At 56.3% G+C, this 13,143-nt stretch overlaps 1 protein-coding gene across 1 annotated transcript in view; it reads left to right on the top strand.

The window, feature by feature from the left end:
• ABR (active BCR-related) overlaps positions 1–13,143 on the top strand; it is a 197,813-nt gene that overhangs the window by 59,798 nt on the left and 124,872 nt on the right. Inside the window, exon 2 of the mRNA XM_011956234.1 lies at positions 5,157–5,341. Coding sequence (XP_011811624.1) covers positions 5,157–5,341 — 185 coding nt within the window. The remainder of the gene's footprint in view (positions 1–5,156; positions 5,342–13,143) is intronic.

Genomic DNA, 13,143 nt, shown 5'->3' with positions numbered 1-13,143 from the left:
GAAAGGTGGAGCAGGTGCTGACCACATAGGGCCTTGAGCTGAGGAGCGGGGCTGTGCCCCTAAGTGAATGGAGAGCAACACGGTCCGATTTGTGACCTGGCTGCTGTGGGGATGGTGCTGGAATTGTCCTTGTAAGAGTTGGTGAGGGTGGGGAGGAGGGGGGACGCCTCACAGGACAGGAGATGAGGGGCGGGAATGGGGCGGCATCTTACGGCTCCCAGATTTCAAACCTATGTGTGTGGTCTGGTGTATTAACTTCGGGAAAAGGCTGAGTTTGAGGCTCCCAAAGGCGGAGATGCCCAGGAGTCTGCAGCCCAGACTTCTCCAGGGAATATGAACACGATTCGGGAGAGGAAGGTGAAGCGGGGTTGACGGAAGCTGGCGAGTACCAGTCCCTGCCACCACCCCCATTTTATCATGAACAATTTTAAGCACACAGAACAGTTGAAAGAATTCATTAGTGAACACCCAGTCACCTGCTGTCTAGAGTTCCCAATGGTGATTTTTCTATACTTGCTTTATCACACACCTGTCCATTTGTCCATCCCTCTGAACATCATCATTCCATCTTGTTTTTTTGTTGTTGTTTGTTTGTTTTGAGACAGAGTCTCGCTCTGTTGCCCAGGCTGGAGTGCACTGGCACAGTCTCTGCTCACCACAACCTCCACCTCCCAGATTCAGTCGATTCTCCTGCCTCAGCCTCCCAAGTTGCTAGGACGACAAGGCGCCTGCCACCACATCCAGCTAATTTTTGTGTTTTTAGTAGAGACGGGGTTTCACCATGTTAGCCAGACTGGTCTTGAACTCCTGACCTCGCGATCTGCCCGCCTTGGCCTCCCAAAGTGCTGGGATGACAGGTGTGAGCCACTGCGTTCGGCCCATCTTATTTTTTACATATTTCAGAGTAAGTTGCAGAGAGTCGTCGTACACGTCACTCCAGCATGTCACTCACTGGAGCGCAACATTTACTGAAGTGAATGAGTCTTAAGCACTGCCTGATAAATCTTGATGGATGCATTCGCCTGTGTACCTCAAGCCCCGTCCAGATATGGAGGACTTTTGTTATCTTAGCCCAGTGGTTCCCCTGTGCTCATTATAATGAACTCCTGTCCCCACTGCACCCTCCAGAGGGAACCATTTTTAAAATTTTTTTTCGGCCATGGATTAATTGTGTCTGTTCAGAACCTCATTCGTTTCGAAGCGTGTGGGTTCCGGAACCTCATACGTGTGGAAGCGTGTGGGTTCCGGAACCTCATACGTGTGGAAGCGTGTAGGATGTGCTCTTTCGTGCTGCTTCTTCCATTTAGCATAATGTCTGAGAGGGTCACTTATGTTATTGTGCCTTTTCATTGCTGGATGGTATTCTGTTACAAGCATCTATAAGGAACACCAAATTTTTTTTTTTTTTTTTTACCTTTAAGTTCTGGGATACATGTGCCATGGTGTTTTGCTGCACCTATCAACCCGTCATCTAGGTTTTAAGCCCCGCATGCATTAGGTATTTGTCCTAATGCTCTCCCTCCCCTTGCCCCCCACCCTCGAACAGGCCCCAGTGTGTGATGTTCCCCTCCATGGGAACAGCAATTTTTAAGGGATAGGTAGAGAAAGAAGATTTCGCCAAGGAGCCTGAGAAGGAACAGTGACAGTCACAGGAAAAGCACCAAAGTGGGGTCGTCAGGGAAAAATCACCTTAGGTTTGACTGTGGATAATAGAAAAACCAAGTAACAGAGGCTTAAATAGCATTGGCATTTTTTCTTTCTTTTATGTGAAAACATTCAGAGGTAGACCATCCTGGGGTGGGCTCCACTGTGCCATTAGTGACCTGGACTCCCAGCTTTCTTCTCAGCCAACTTCAGTGCTGGCTTCTATCCTTGGCTCACCTCATGGTTTGGGATGGCTGCTGGGGCTCCAGCCATTCCATCAACTCTCCAAACCAGCAACAGCAGGAGGAACAAGGGCAACATGGGTAGTGTACCTTTTGGCTAAATCAGTCTTTTTCAGCAGCTTCCTCCACGTTCCACACGTATCCATGTAACATCTCGTGGGCCAGAACGTAATTATATGGCTCACACCATCAGGAAAGGTGTCTTTCAACTAACCGCTGGGGGCACTGCCACTCCGAATACAGTAGGATTTCTGTTAGTCGGCAGGGAAATGGATATTGGCTGCCAGCAGCCTTGTCTGCCTTTTCTTCTTTTTTGAGATCTGGTGCGCAAGCCACTGTCTGCTCAGCATACCCACCTGTGGCCGTTGGAGACTGAAGCCGGGGCTCAGTTAGGTCCCCGTCTTCCTCCCCCAGGGCTCCTGCCTTCTCTGAGGATTGGTTTCCCCATCTTTTCTGTACCCCTTTTCCTGGTTGGAGTCTCCTGGGCTCTCACGGTTTTGTGGGGGCAGAAATGAAAGGGGGAGGCCCTGGAAATGTTCGCAGACCAAGCACTTCTGCTGCGCCTGGGCCTCCCCCCACCAGACCCTGTCCTCAGGTCCCCCGTGTTCAGCTCCATGGTCAGCCCCCCTTAACGAGGAGGGATATGGAAGGAGACTTCTCTGGAGTGAGATTCAGAGGGAAAGGGAGGGCGTTTGAGACCTGGATGCAGATCCTGTGACCTTCAGCAATTGTATGTAAATTGAGGAAAGAAAGAACTACCTCCCTCAGAAACATCCAGGCTGGAAGGGGCAGGAGGTCGCAGGGCCCATGGTCCTCTGCTCTGAGCAGGATGAACTGTGCCCACATGGAGACTGGCAGAGAGACCTTCAGCCGCCTTCCCTGCCGTCACTTCCCCCCGTGCTCTCGGACGATCTCCCAAGTGTGTGGGTTCCATTCCTGCGACCCCTGGGAACTGGTCAGCGTGGAGAAGAGTCTGCTTGGTCGGCTGGAATCTAAACTGTGGGCAAGGCCGGGGTCTACTCTATTGCTTTTTTTCCCTGTCCTTAACTCCAGGCACCAACAGGGCAGCCTGGAGCCTCCTGGAGAGGAGGAGGCAGGAGGGAGGGGCCGGTGGGAGGCTGCCCTCCATCCCCTCCTGTGCTTTTCCAGAGTGAGGGGGTCTCACCAAACGGCCAGACCCCTCTCGGAGGCAGACTCAGGCCAGCTGGGTGCTGCTGTGCCTCTTCCTCCTCCCCCTGGAAGGACCAGAGTCAGTTCACATCCCGCCAGCCACAGACACAGGTGTCATGGCCTCCAGGGCACTGGGCCTTATGTCCTAGGTGTGTGGCATACACGCATCTCAGTGGGAGGGCGTCCTGGGTCCTGCCCGGTGTGTGGCGTATACACATCTCACTGGTAGACATCTCTGGGTCCTGTGGTTCTTCATACACAAGCCTGTGTAGGGAAAAAACTAGTCCATGTCCCCTGGCAGCTGAATGGGGCATTGGCTGAGGGACGAGGAGAGGCAGCCGACAGAAGCAGGTGCAGCGAGCCTGGGGGAAGCGCTCAGCTGCCAAAAGGCCAGATTGGGCAGAGCGTGGCTGTGGCCAGGCTTCCCGGTGACCTGTTGACACCATTCTCCGGCTGCTGGTTGCCTGTGGGCCGGGGTGTTGTGACAGCAGAGGGAGGAGCTGGGGCCCCCGTGGAGAACTTGGCTGGCCAGGACTTGGCTGAAGCCTCAGACCTGAGACAGACGGTGCGATCCTCTGCTCATTCATTCGCTCCACACACTTTCCCGAGAACCTGCCACAGGTGGGGTCGTGGATGCTGGCGCGTGGTGATGACTGAGACGCCCACCTCCTACCCCAGGGGCTCAAGGACAAAGGGGCAGGATTCACTAAGGTGCCAGGGGGCCAGGTGCCATAGGGAGGGCGACCTGGAGGAAAGGATGTCTGGGCAGATGGCAGGGCAGGCTCAGCCAGCCTCCCCCATCACACTGCACAAGATGCGAAGATGCCTGGCCAGGGAGTCCCGCCTGGAAGATACCCGGGGAGTGTTTAGCACGCGGATGCCGCCACCGGACGGTCCAGTGTGTAGGAAGCTCCCGCTGGCCCCAAGGCTGCCGGCACGGTGATGTGTGTGTCTCCAGGACACACTGTGGTGCCAGCTCCCGCTGGCCTGCACGAGTGCCGAGTCTTACCCCCGTCCGAGTGTGACAGGGGTGTCCATCCCCCCGCTGGCGGCCCCAGCCCAAGGAGGTCCACCACGGCCCCTGGAAGCCACACTGTCACGTTCTCCCTTGCCGGTTGTGGCGGGTCAGGGCTGGGGAAGCAAACAGGCGAACGGGCAGGGGCCGGTTTGTGGGAGGGTCCCTCGGGTCCCTCCCGCAGCCCTGCTGGTGGGGCTGGACGCAGCGCCCTTTCCGAGGCCACCCTCGTAACCCTTTCGGAAAGTGTGAAGCCCTGAGCCGCTGCCCTGCACGCCCCCCTCGCTGCACGGGCTCAGCCTCCCGTCCCAGGGTGGGTGGGCTCCGTGCCTGGACTCTGGAGCCCGTGTGGTGCTGGCAGCCCTGGGGGGTTAACGGGGCTGAACTTCCCGGTCGCCTTTCCGTCCCTCCTCCTTTGAAGGAAGCCCGTGTTGGGGTGATAGAAATGAGTGCCGGCTCCGAGGAGTCTGCTGTGAGCCCCTGTCCCTGCCAGGCCTGGGCACAGCTTCCTCGCCCACGCCCTGCTGCCTTGGGCTCCGTCCTCCATGCAGGGCCTTGTTCTGAGGACTGAGGGCTCCCCTCCCACACCCCAGAACCTGCCCTGGCCCCCTGGAGGGAGTGGGCTCAGTACAAATGGTACCCAAGGGAGGGCCACAGGAAGTGACATCGCCCGGCCCCCCCCACCTCCTTATTCCCTATAAAAAGCAAAATGGTGACTCAGAGAGGAGAGTTGGAAGCGACCTGCCTCCTGCTCCCACTGTTAATTTTTACACTTGGAATTAGGCAGAAGGCAAAGAAAACAGCAGCTTGAAATACGCGGCTGACATGCTCTTCAATGGGTAGCAACAGCAGAGCCGCTCCTCCCCGCCTCCCAGCAGCCCCGGAGCGTGCAGAACCCAGTGCCTGCCGGCTCTCCCCGGCCCCTCACCAGGCCCAGGCCCCCGCACAGCCCCCGTCTGGGCCAGGCGTGGATGGTGCGGCCGGGGCCATGGCAGCCGGGGGCCGCCGCCGGCGCCCACTGCGCTACCAGTCCCTGGCAGCTCTGGTGGAGGATTCTCAGTGGCCTTTCTTGTTCCTTGTCTCAGACTTCAGCTACGGGACGGACGAGTACGACGGAGAGGGGAATGAGGAGCAGAAGGGGCCCCCGGAGGGCTCAGAGACCATGCCGTACATCGACGAGTCGCCCACCATGTCCCCGCAGCTCAGCGCCCGCAGCCAGGGCGGGGGGGATGGCGTCTCCCCGACTCCACCTGAGGGGCTGGCTCCTGGGGTAGGTACACTGGCTTTTCCTTCTGGGTTTGGGGAGGGGTGACGGGAAGGCCTGGGCGTCGCAGGCCAGGCCCTGCTTGGGTTGGTCTTGAGAGATTGGGACTGGAGACGTTTGGACCTGGCCATTGTTGGTGCGTTGTCATCTCGTCCTGGCCCTGGGCCCCTCTCAGGCTCAGGCTCCCCTCCCCATCTGCTTTGCCAGTGCTGCCACCCCTGTCTCTTCCCCCCTACTAGCCATCTGCTCCCTGGGCCTCCCAGACCCCTCCCTGCCACTTTCAGCTTTCCCCCGTTAGCCTCTTTCCTCAAGCGGACCCAGGAGACAACCAGGCTCTCCTCCCCTCTGCACCCAGGCCGGGCAGTGGCTACGTGCGTGGCCCGTGGGCTCCAGGTATTTGGATGCTGCCCCTGCAAAGCCAGCCTGGGCCTGGCGCTCCCTGTGGGTGCAATGAGCTGCCCCTCCAGCCCTCCTCTGTTCACTTTGGAAGGGAATCAACTCTGATGGCGTCCACCTCTCCTTGTTGACAGAGATGAGAGCTCTGCTCTGGAGAGAAGCGTTGTAGAAGGAATATTAAGTATGTGCTCTGAGACAGGCCGGGATAGAAACAGTGGAGGGTTTGCAGTCCTTGTCATTAACGTGTTCCTGGCGACAGGGACTGACGCTGTCTGGGTGCAGCTTGTGTGTGCGCATCAGAGACACATGAACGAGCAAAACAGATTCTGGGGGGTTGTTTGCCTGAAGCTGGGGAGAATCCAAGCTGGTCCTCTGGTCAGGGGTGTGTGTTGCAGGGGGCGGTGGGAGTGCCCCATCCTTGCTTGGTCAGGCTTCTCCGGGCGTGTTCTGTGGGGGGGTCTCCGTTCTGCCTTCTGACATCCCCAGAGGAGCAATCGCTGAGATGCCACGGGCTGCCTCTTCCTCCTCCAGGGGCTAGTGCCCCCCACTCTAGCTGAGGCCGCCGGAATGCTCCCGTTCTTGAGAAACCCCCTACTCCTTCCCTCGCCAGCCTCCCTGGCCGCCCTCCACCCCCCACGGAGCTCTCACCCCCCTCTTCACACACCGGGGTGGCTGTTATAGCCTTTGGCAACAAGGGCCTTGGCAACGGGCTTCCCACTTGGGGGAAGCCACATTGTTGCCGTGGCAACAGAGGCCGAGGCAGAGTTTAGCGGCAGCCCAGCCCTGCAGGTTTGGGAAGGGCTGGCCGGGGGCAGGCAGGTGGGAGGCAGAGGGGCCGGCGAGGGGGTTGGTCGATGTTGGGCCCCCCACAGCCGACATTCTGGGGTGTTGTTGCCCTGCCCTAAGACGGGGAGCAGGTTAGAGACGAGCATCTCGGACCTGCAGGGTCCGAGGTTTTTTGCCCTGGTCCTTTGGAGGCATTGGGCTCAGGGTATAAATAGTAACCCAAGGAGACAGAGCAGGTGTTTAGGGATCTGAACGGGGGCCAACCAGGGGAGAGCAAACAGAAGACTTGCTCCCACCTCTGCCTTCAGCTCTCAGACCACTGCAGGGCTCAGAACCCCGGCCGGGGGACTCGGCTCCCACCCCGCGGTGAAAAGCTGCAGGAAGATGCTGTGGGATCCCAGTGTGGGGCCAGGGTCTTTGCTGCTGCCTGTCCTCGCGCTGCCTCCCTCTTTGCTCCCTGTCCCCGTGCCATGTCCTCATCACGTGACCACCACGGCTGGCGTCTGTGTCTGTCGGTTTTGCGATTCCTTGGTGCTGGCAGGTGCCTTCTCTCGGGAGACAGATCACGGGCGCCTGGCGCTCTGCGTCTTCGGGGCAGAACTTGACTTAGTGGCTGTGCATCTTGCTTGGTGGCTCGCAAGGGACCCACTTGGCTTGAGGACCCTGATATCCAGAGATGCTAGAGTGACCGCCCCCTAAAGTGCTTGTGGTTCTCAGGTTTGATGTTTACACTGTCGGCTAGAAGCCACGCAAGGCAGAGGTGGGGAGCACGCGTCCAGCCTGGGGATGGTTCCCACAAAGGTCCTGTCCCGCGCACCTGCCTCCCCTCCTGGGGGAGCGTTTCTGCGCTTTCCGCTGGGTCACTGGCCCCACCTAGTGGACTCCGCAAGTATTGCTGTTTACGCGGGGTGCCTGGAGGCAACTGAAACGCTGCTTCCTGAGTGCTTGGTTGGGGATGTTTTGGTTTAAAATACTACTAATAAAAGACCGAGGTTTCTGCGACTTGGCTGTGCTTATTTGGCCAAACAGGTCCCCTCCCCTACCAGGCTTCCTGCTGGGGCCTTGGGAACAGGGAGGACTTCTGGACCAAATCAGACAATTGTTCTAGATATTCAGATATCCGGCTTCTGGCACGGCCTCGTCGCTGAGCCTTCCACGCCCAAATATGCAGCCAACGGGAAGCCCAGGGTTGAGTCTTGGTGTTCGTCAGTGTTCTCTAGAGAAACAAAACCAATAGGGTGTGTGTGTTTGTATCTATATCTACATACGAAGAAATGTATTAGAAGGAATTGATTCAGGTGATTATGGAGGCTTAGAGGTTCTAATCCCTGCAGTCAATTGCTGGAGACCCAGGACAGCCAATATTAGTTCCAGTCCAAGTCCAAAGACCTGAGAGCTAGGAGAGCCAGCGATGTAAATTCCAGCTCCAAAGCCAGTGGAGTCGAGGCTCAAGAAGGGCCAGTGTTTCAGTCCGAGCCCAGAGGCTCAAGGAGGCCAGCATGCCAGCTCACACCCAAGGAGTCAGGCAAGAGGAGCTTCCTCTTATTCTGCCTTTTTGTTGATTCGGGTGTTCGGTGGATTGGATGAGGCCCAGCCATACTGGGGAGGACTCTGTTCTACTCAATACAAATATCAACCTCATCCCAAACGCCTCACAAATATGTCCGGATTAATGTGTGGACAAATATCTGGGCACCTTGTGGCCTATTCAAGTTGACCTAGAAAATGAAGTGTCACACTGTTACTCTCTCAGCTGCCCAGGATGGAAAGCAGTTAAGCTTTGCACAGATGAAAATCTACTGCTCTCAGGCCGGGTGCAGTGGCTCACGCCTGGAATCCCAGCACTGTGGGAGACTGAGGTGGCCAGATCACCTGAGGTCAGGAGTTCGAGACCAGCCTGGCCAACATGGTGAAACCCCATCTCTACTAAAAATACAAAAATTAGCCAGGTGTGGTGGCGGGCGCCTGTAATCCCAGCTACTCAGGAGGCTGAGGTGGGGAGAATCGCTTGAACCTGGGAGGCGGGTTGCAGCAAGCCAAGGTCTTGCCACTGCATTCCAGCCTGGGTGACAAAACGAGACTCCATCTCAAAAGAAAAGAAAATAGAAGAGAAGAGAAAGGAGATCTACTACTCTTTAGCCGTGAGACACTGGGCAAGTGTCCTCACACCGCTGAGCCTCAGTTTCCTTATCTCTAAATAGCTCTAACTCCCCTGAAAGGTAGTGGGGAGGAGGCCCCACTGTGGGCAGCTCTCAGACCACAGCAAGGCTCAGAGCCCTGCCTGGGGGACTCAGCTCCCACCCCAGTGTGCGCAGCTGCAGGAAGGTGCTGCGGAATCTCAGCATCGGGGAGGCCTGCAGCGTCAGGCCCGGCTCACCGAAGTGCGCAGCCCTTGGCCACCAGGGCCCTCGAGACTTTTCTCACCAGGTTTAGAGGGCTGGGGGACCAAGAACATTGCAAAGACCGAGTCTGATCAATATCGGCTGCACAATGACCGAACCTGCTTTTGCAGTCAACCTTTCCTTTCTACCACGTGGGGCGGCCCCTGGTGAGGCCGGGTCTCTGCGGTGTTGACAGGGTGTACGCTCCTCTCTCCCCAGCGCGCCCTCCCATAGCCTTGCCCTCTGCCTTTGCCTTTAAGACATGCACCCCACAGAGGTATTAGGGTGACACCTAAAGCTGTGTCCCACAAACCCTGCCCAGGTCCAGGCTGAGCAGGGCAGCACGGCAGGGCCAGGCCCACAGACCACTGGTGGCTCCATTCACTCTGAGAAGGAAGGGCCAGGACTCGTCTCAGCTGACAAGTGGAGATGTAGATTCCTAAGCCAGGACCATGGTGTTCCAGAAAATCCGCCTCCCCACAGGCCACAGACTCCTCTGTCTCCCGTCCTGAGAAGCTCAGTAAAAAGGGGCCGCAAGGCAGAGAGAAGAACTGGGTTTTGTCCCTGCTCTGCTGCTGTCTTGCTGTGCGGCCTGAGGAGTGTCACTCACCAGTCCCTCCCCGGAGCTGCAGTTTGCTTATCTGTAGAGCGAAGACACTGAGAATTTCCTCCCTCCTGACCTCACACAGCTCAAACCTCACAGCTGTTGTGAGGTTTCTGTGAGATGGTGTTTGGTAGAATGCTTTGTCAATGTAAAATTGAAACGGGTTTAGACTCCAGCCTGCAGGAGAACCCAAAGATAAGGGTGGAGGTGAATTGAAATCCTCACCATTAGCCAGGCGTGGTGGCTCACACCTGTCATCCCAGCACTTTGGGAGGCCGAGGTGGGTGGATCACCTGAGGTCAGGAGTTCAAGACCATCCTGGCCAACATGGTCAAAACCCATCTCTACTAAAAATCATACACGCAAAATTAGCTGGGTGTGGTGGCAGGTGCCATCCACTAGTAATCCCAGCTACTTGGGAGACTGAGGCAGGAGAATTGCTGGAACCCAATAGGGGTGGAGGTTGCAGTGAGCTGAGATCACTCCATTACACTCCAGCACCCTGGGGAACAGAGTGAGATGCCATCTCAAAAGAAAAAGAAAAAAAAGGAAAAAAAAAAGTCATAATTGTCCCTATCATCCTCTTCCTCCTCCTCCTCATCATAGCTGCTTAGAGAGGCCTGTCCGGAACCTTTTATGTGCATAGTTTCATTTAAGACACTCAACAACTCATTGAAGTAGGTGCTGTAACCATCTCCACATTACAGGTGCGAAAACTGAGGCTCAGAGAGGCTAAGATTAGCTGGGCATGGTGGTTCACTCCCATATTCCCATCTACGTGGGAAACTGAGGCAGGAGGATCGCTTGAGCCCAGGAGTTGGAGGCTGAAAGGTGCTAGGATCACACCTGTGAATGGCCATTGTACCCCCACCTGGGTGACAGAGCAAGACCCCCATCTCTTAATAATAACTATTAATATTATTATTGTTTGTCCAAGACCACGCAGCCAGCGGGGCCAGAGCATTATTGAGACTTGGGTTTCTGTGATGCCAGAGTCTGCACAGCGCTGCCAGGTCCCGCTCACACGCCCTCCCTTGTGAAGCTTTCACACCCACCCTACCACTGACCCCACTGCAGTCTGGGAGATGTGCGCGGTCACTTGTGGGGTGCGTCTGCCCTGTGAGATCAGGACCTTAATCCCTGATCATCTCTGTGGCCCCCAGTGGAAGCTTCTCGGCACCTAGGGGTTCTAACTGGTATTTGTGGAATGGAACCAAGTAGTTCTGGCATATTCAGTCAGGAGGAAGGGAGGAGCAAAGGAAGGCTCAGGCAATAATGCTGGGAAGTACTCAGGCTCAGGGTTAATGCTGGGAAGAACTCAGGCTCAGGGATAATGCTGGGAAGAACTCAGGCTCAGGCAATAATGCTGGGAAGAACTCAGGCTCAGGGATGACTCTGGGAAGAACTCAGGCTCAGGGATAACTCTGGGAAGAACTCAGGCTCAAGGATAACACTGGGAAGGACTCAGGCTCAGGGTTAACACTGGGAAGAATTGCAGCCTCTTTGCTTTCTTGGTCTCTTCTGAAGGCTTGGGGCTTGGGATTCGAGGTTGCTGGTAGGTGAGTGAAGAGGCGGCATGGGAGCCAGGAACTCCTGAGATGGTGCCTGCTCCACTCCCTCCTGACTGCTCCGGACCTGGGTTAGGTGGGTGAGGGACGCCCATGGCAGAGTCATGGACTCCTGGAGTTTCAACCTCCACCCCCCAGCAGCCGGGCCCTGCATTTCTCCCCTTCCTGGATCTTGGGTCCCTGCTGCAAAGAGAAGGACACGAGCTGAACCCTCCCATGTGCCAGGTGCTGTGCTAGGAGTTCAGGGGCTTCCCTGCCACCCAAGTCCTCCAGCCATGGGGCTGCGCCCGTTTGGTAGATGAAGACAGGAGGCTCAGGGTGGTTCCTGGGCTTGTCCCAGGTGGGAAGGAGGTAAGTCAAAAGTAGGTAGACTAGTGCCTTTGTTGTGACCCTGGGTCCTGTCATCACTGGCTCCCCTATCCTCTCTGGCCCTCCCCCATTCACACCTGTCTGGGATCTTCCTCACCTCTCCATACTGTTACGCTTCCCTGATGAACCACACCTGGCTGGCCTGGCTCATCCCACAGCTCTCACGCCCTGTCTGAAATCTCCGTCTCTGAGCTAGCAGCCCTAGCGTTGCTACCATAATTACCCCCATTCTGCAGATGAGGAAACGGAGACACAGGGAGCCTAGATGACATGCCCAGGTCACACAGTTGACAAGAGGCGGAGCTGGGGCTCAGACCCAGGGCGCAGGGAAGTATCGTTTCTGTTTTAGTTTGTTTATTTCACTGTATAAACAGTGTCGTGTACTGGCTTCTCAACATTAATTTTATTTTATTTTACTTTATTTGTTTGTTTGTTTGAGATGGAGTCTCACTTTGTTGCCCAGCTGAAATCTCGGCTTACTGCAACCTCCGCCTCCCTGGTTCAGGCAATTCTCCTGGCTCAGCCTCCCGAGTAGCTGGGATTACAGGCACCTGCCACCACACCTGGCTAATTTTGTATTTTTAGTAGAGACGGGGTTTTTTACCAAGTTTGCCAGGCTGGTCTTGAACTCCCAACCTCAGGTAATCTGCCTGCCTCGGCCTCCCAAAGTGCTGGGATTACAGGCGTGAGCCACCTCACCCGGCCTATGTATTTCATTTTTTTGAGACAGAGTCTCCGTCTGTCACCCAGACTGGAGTGCAATGACATGATCTCAGCTCACTGCAGCTTCCGCTTCCTGGGTTCATTCTTCTGCCTCAGCCTCCCGAGTAGCTGGGATTACAGGCACCTGCCACCATGCCCGGCTAATTTTTGTATTTTTAATAGAGACGGGTTTCACCATGTTGGCCAGGCTGGTCTCGATCTCCTACTTCAGGTGATCTGCCCACCTCGGCCTCCCAAAGTGCTGGGATTCCAGGCGTGAGCCACCGCGCCTGGCCAACATTAGCTTTATGCAATTGAAGTCTGTATATGATTTTGGAGTGACTTCTACTAGAACAGAGAAAGAGGAGGCAGAGGGAGGAGCAAGGTGATGTGGAAGGTGATGATCTGGTTCCATCTGTGGCTGTAGTTAGTGGCTGCACCTGCCCTGGCACTTGCCCTTTGGTGTCGGTTCCCATTGGTGGAAGAGCTACTGAGCTTCATACAATCTGGAGGTGGGGCTTGGGTTTCTGCCAGGAAAGTTGGGAAAAGTTGAGCCAGGGAAAAGCAGAGAGGCGGGAGAAAGTGCTTCAAGCCGAGGACCTGCTGCTGTTCAAGGCCTAGAAGTGAGAACGTGCCAGGCCCTTTGAGAGGTGACTGTCAACAGTGAGATGGGTGAGTCATCAGCTGGGGCCCCACCGCCCTTGTTTGGGCTGGCTTGGTGGCTTCCTGCTGGGCACAGAGTGAGCAGTGTTTTAGAAGGAGTCATCTGATGTCAGCGGGAGGGATGCAGGACAAACGTCCTGTCACACCTGGCCTGAAATCCTTCAGCACCTTCCCTTTGCCCATAGGGCCCCCCTTCCCTATAGGGCCCCCCTTCCCTATAGGGCCCCCCCTTCCCTTTGCCCATAGGGCCCCCCTTCCCTTTGCCCATAGGGCCCCCCTTCCCTATAGGGTCTCCCTTCCCTTTGTCCATAGGGCCCCCGTTCCCTTTGCCCATAGGGC

Source organism: Colobus angolensis, unplaced genomic scaffold (genome assembly GCF_000951035.1).
Source record: "Colobus angolensis palliatus isolate OR3802 unplaced genomic scaffold, Cang.pa_1.0 Scaffold110, whole genome shotgun sequence".
NCBI classification, from domain to species: domain Eukaryota; kingdom Metazoa; phylum Chordata; class Mammalia; order Primates; family Cercopithecidae; genus Colobus; species Colobus angolensis.
This window is presented reverse-complemented; position numbering and strand designations above follow the sequence as displayed.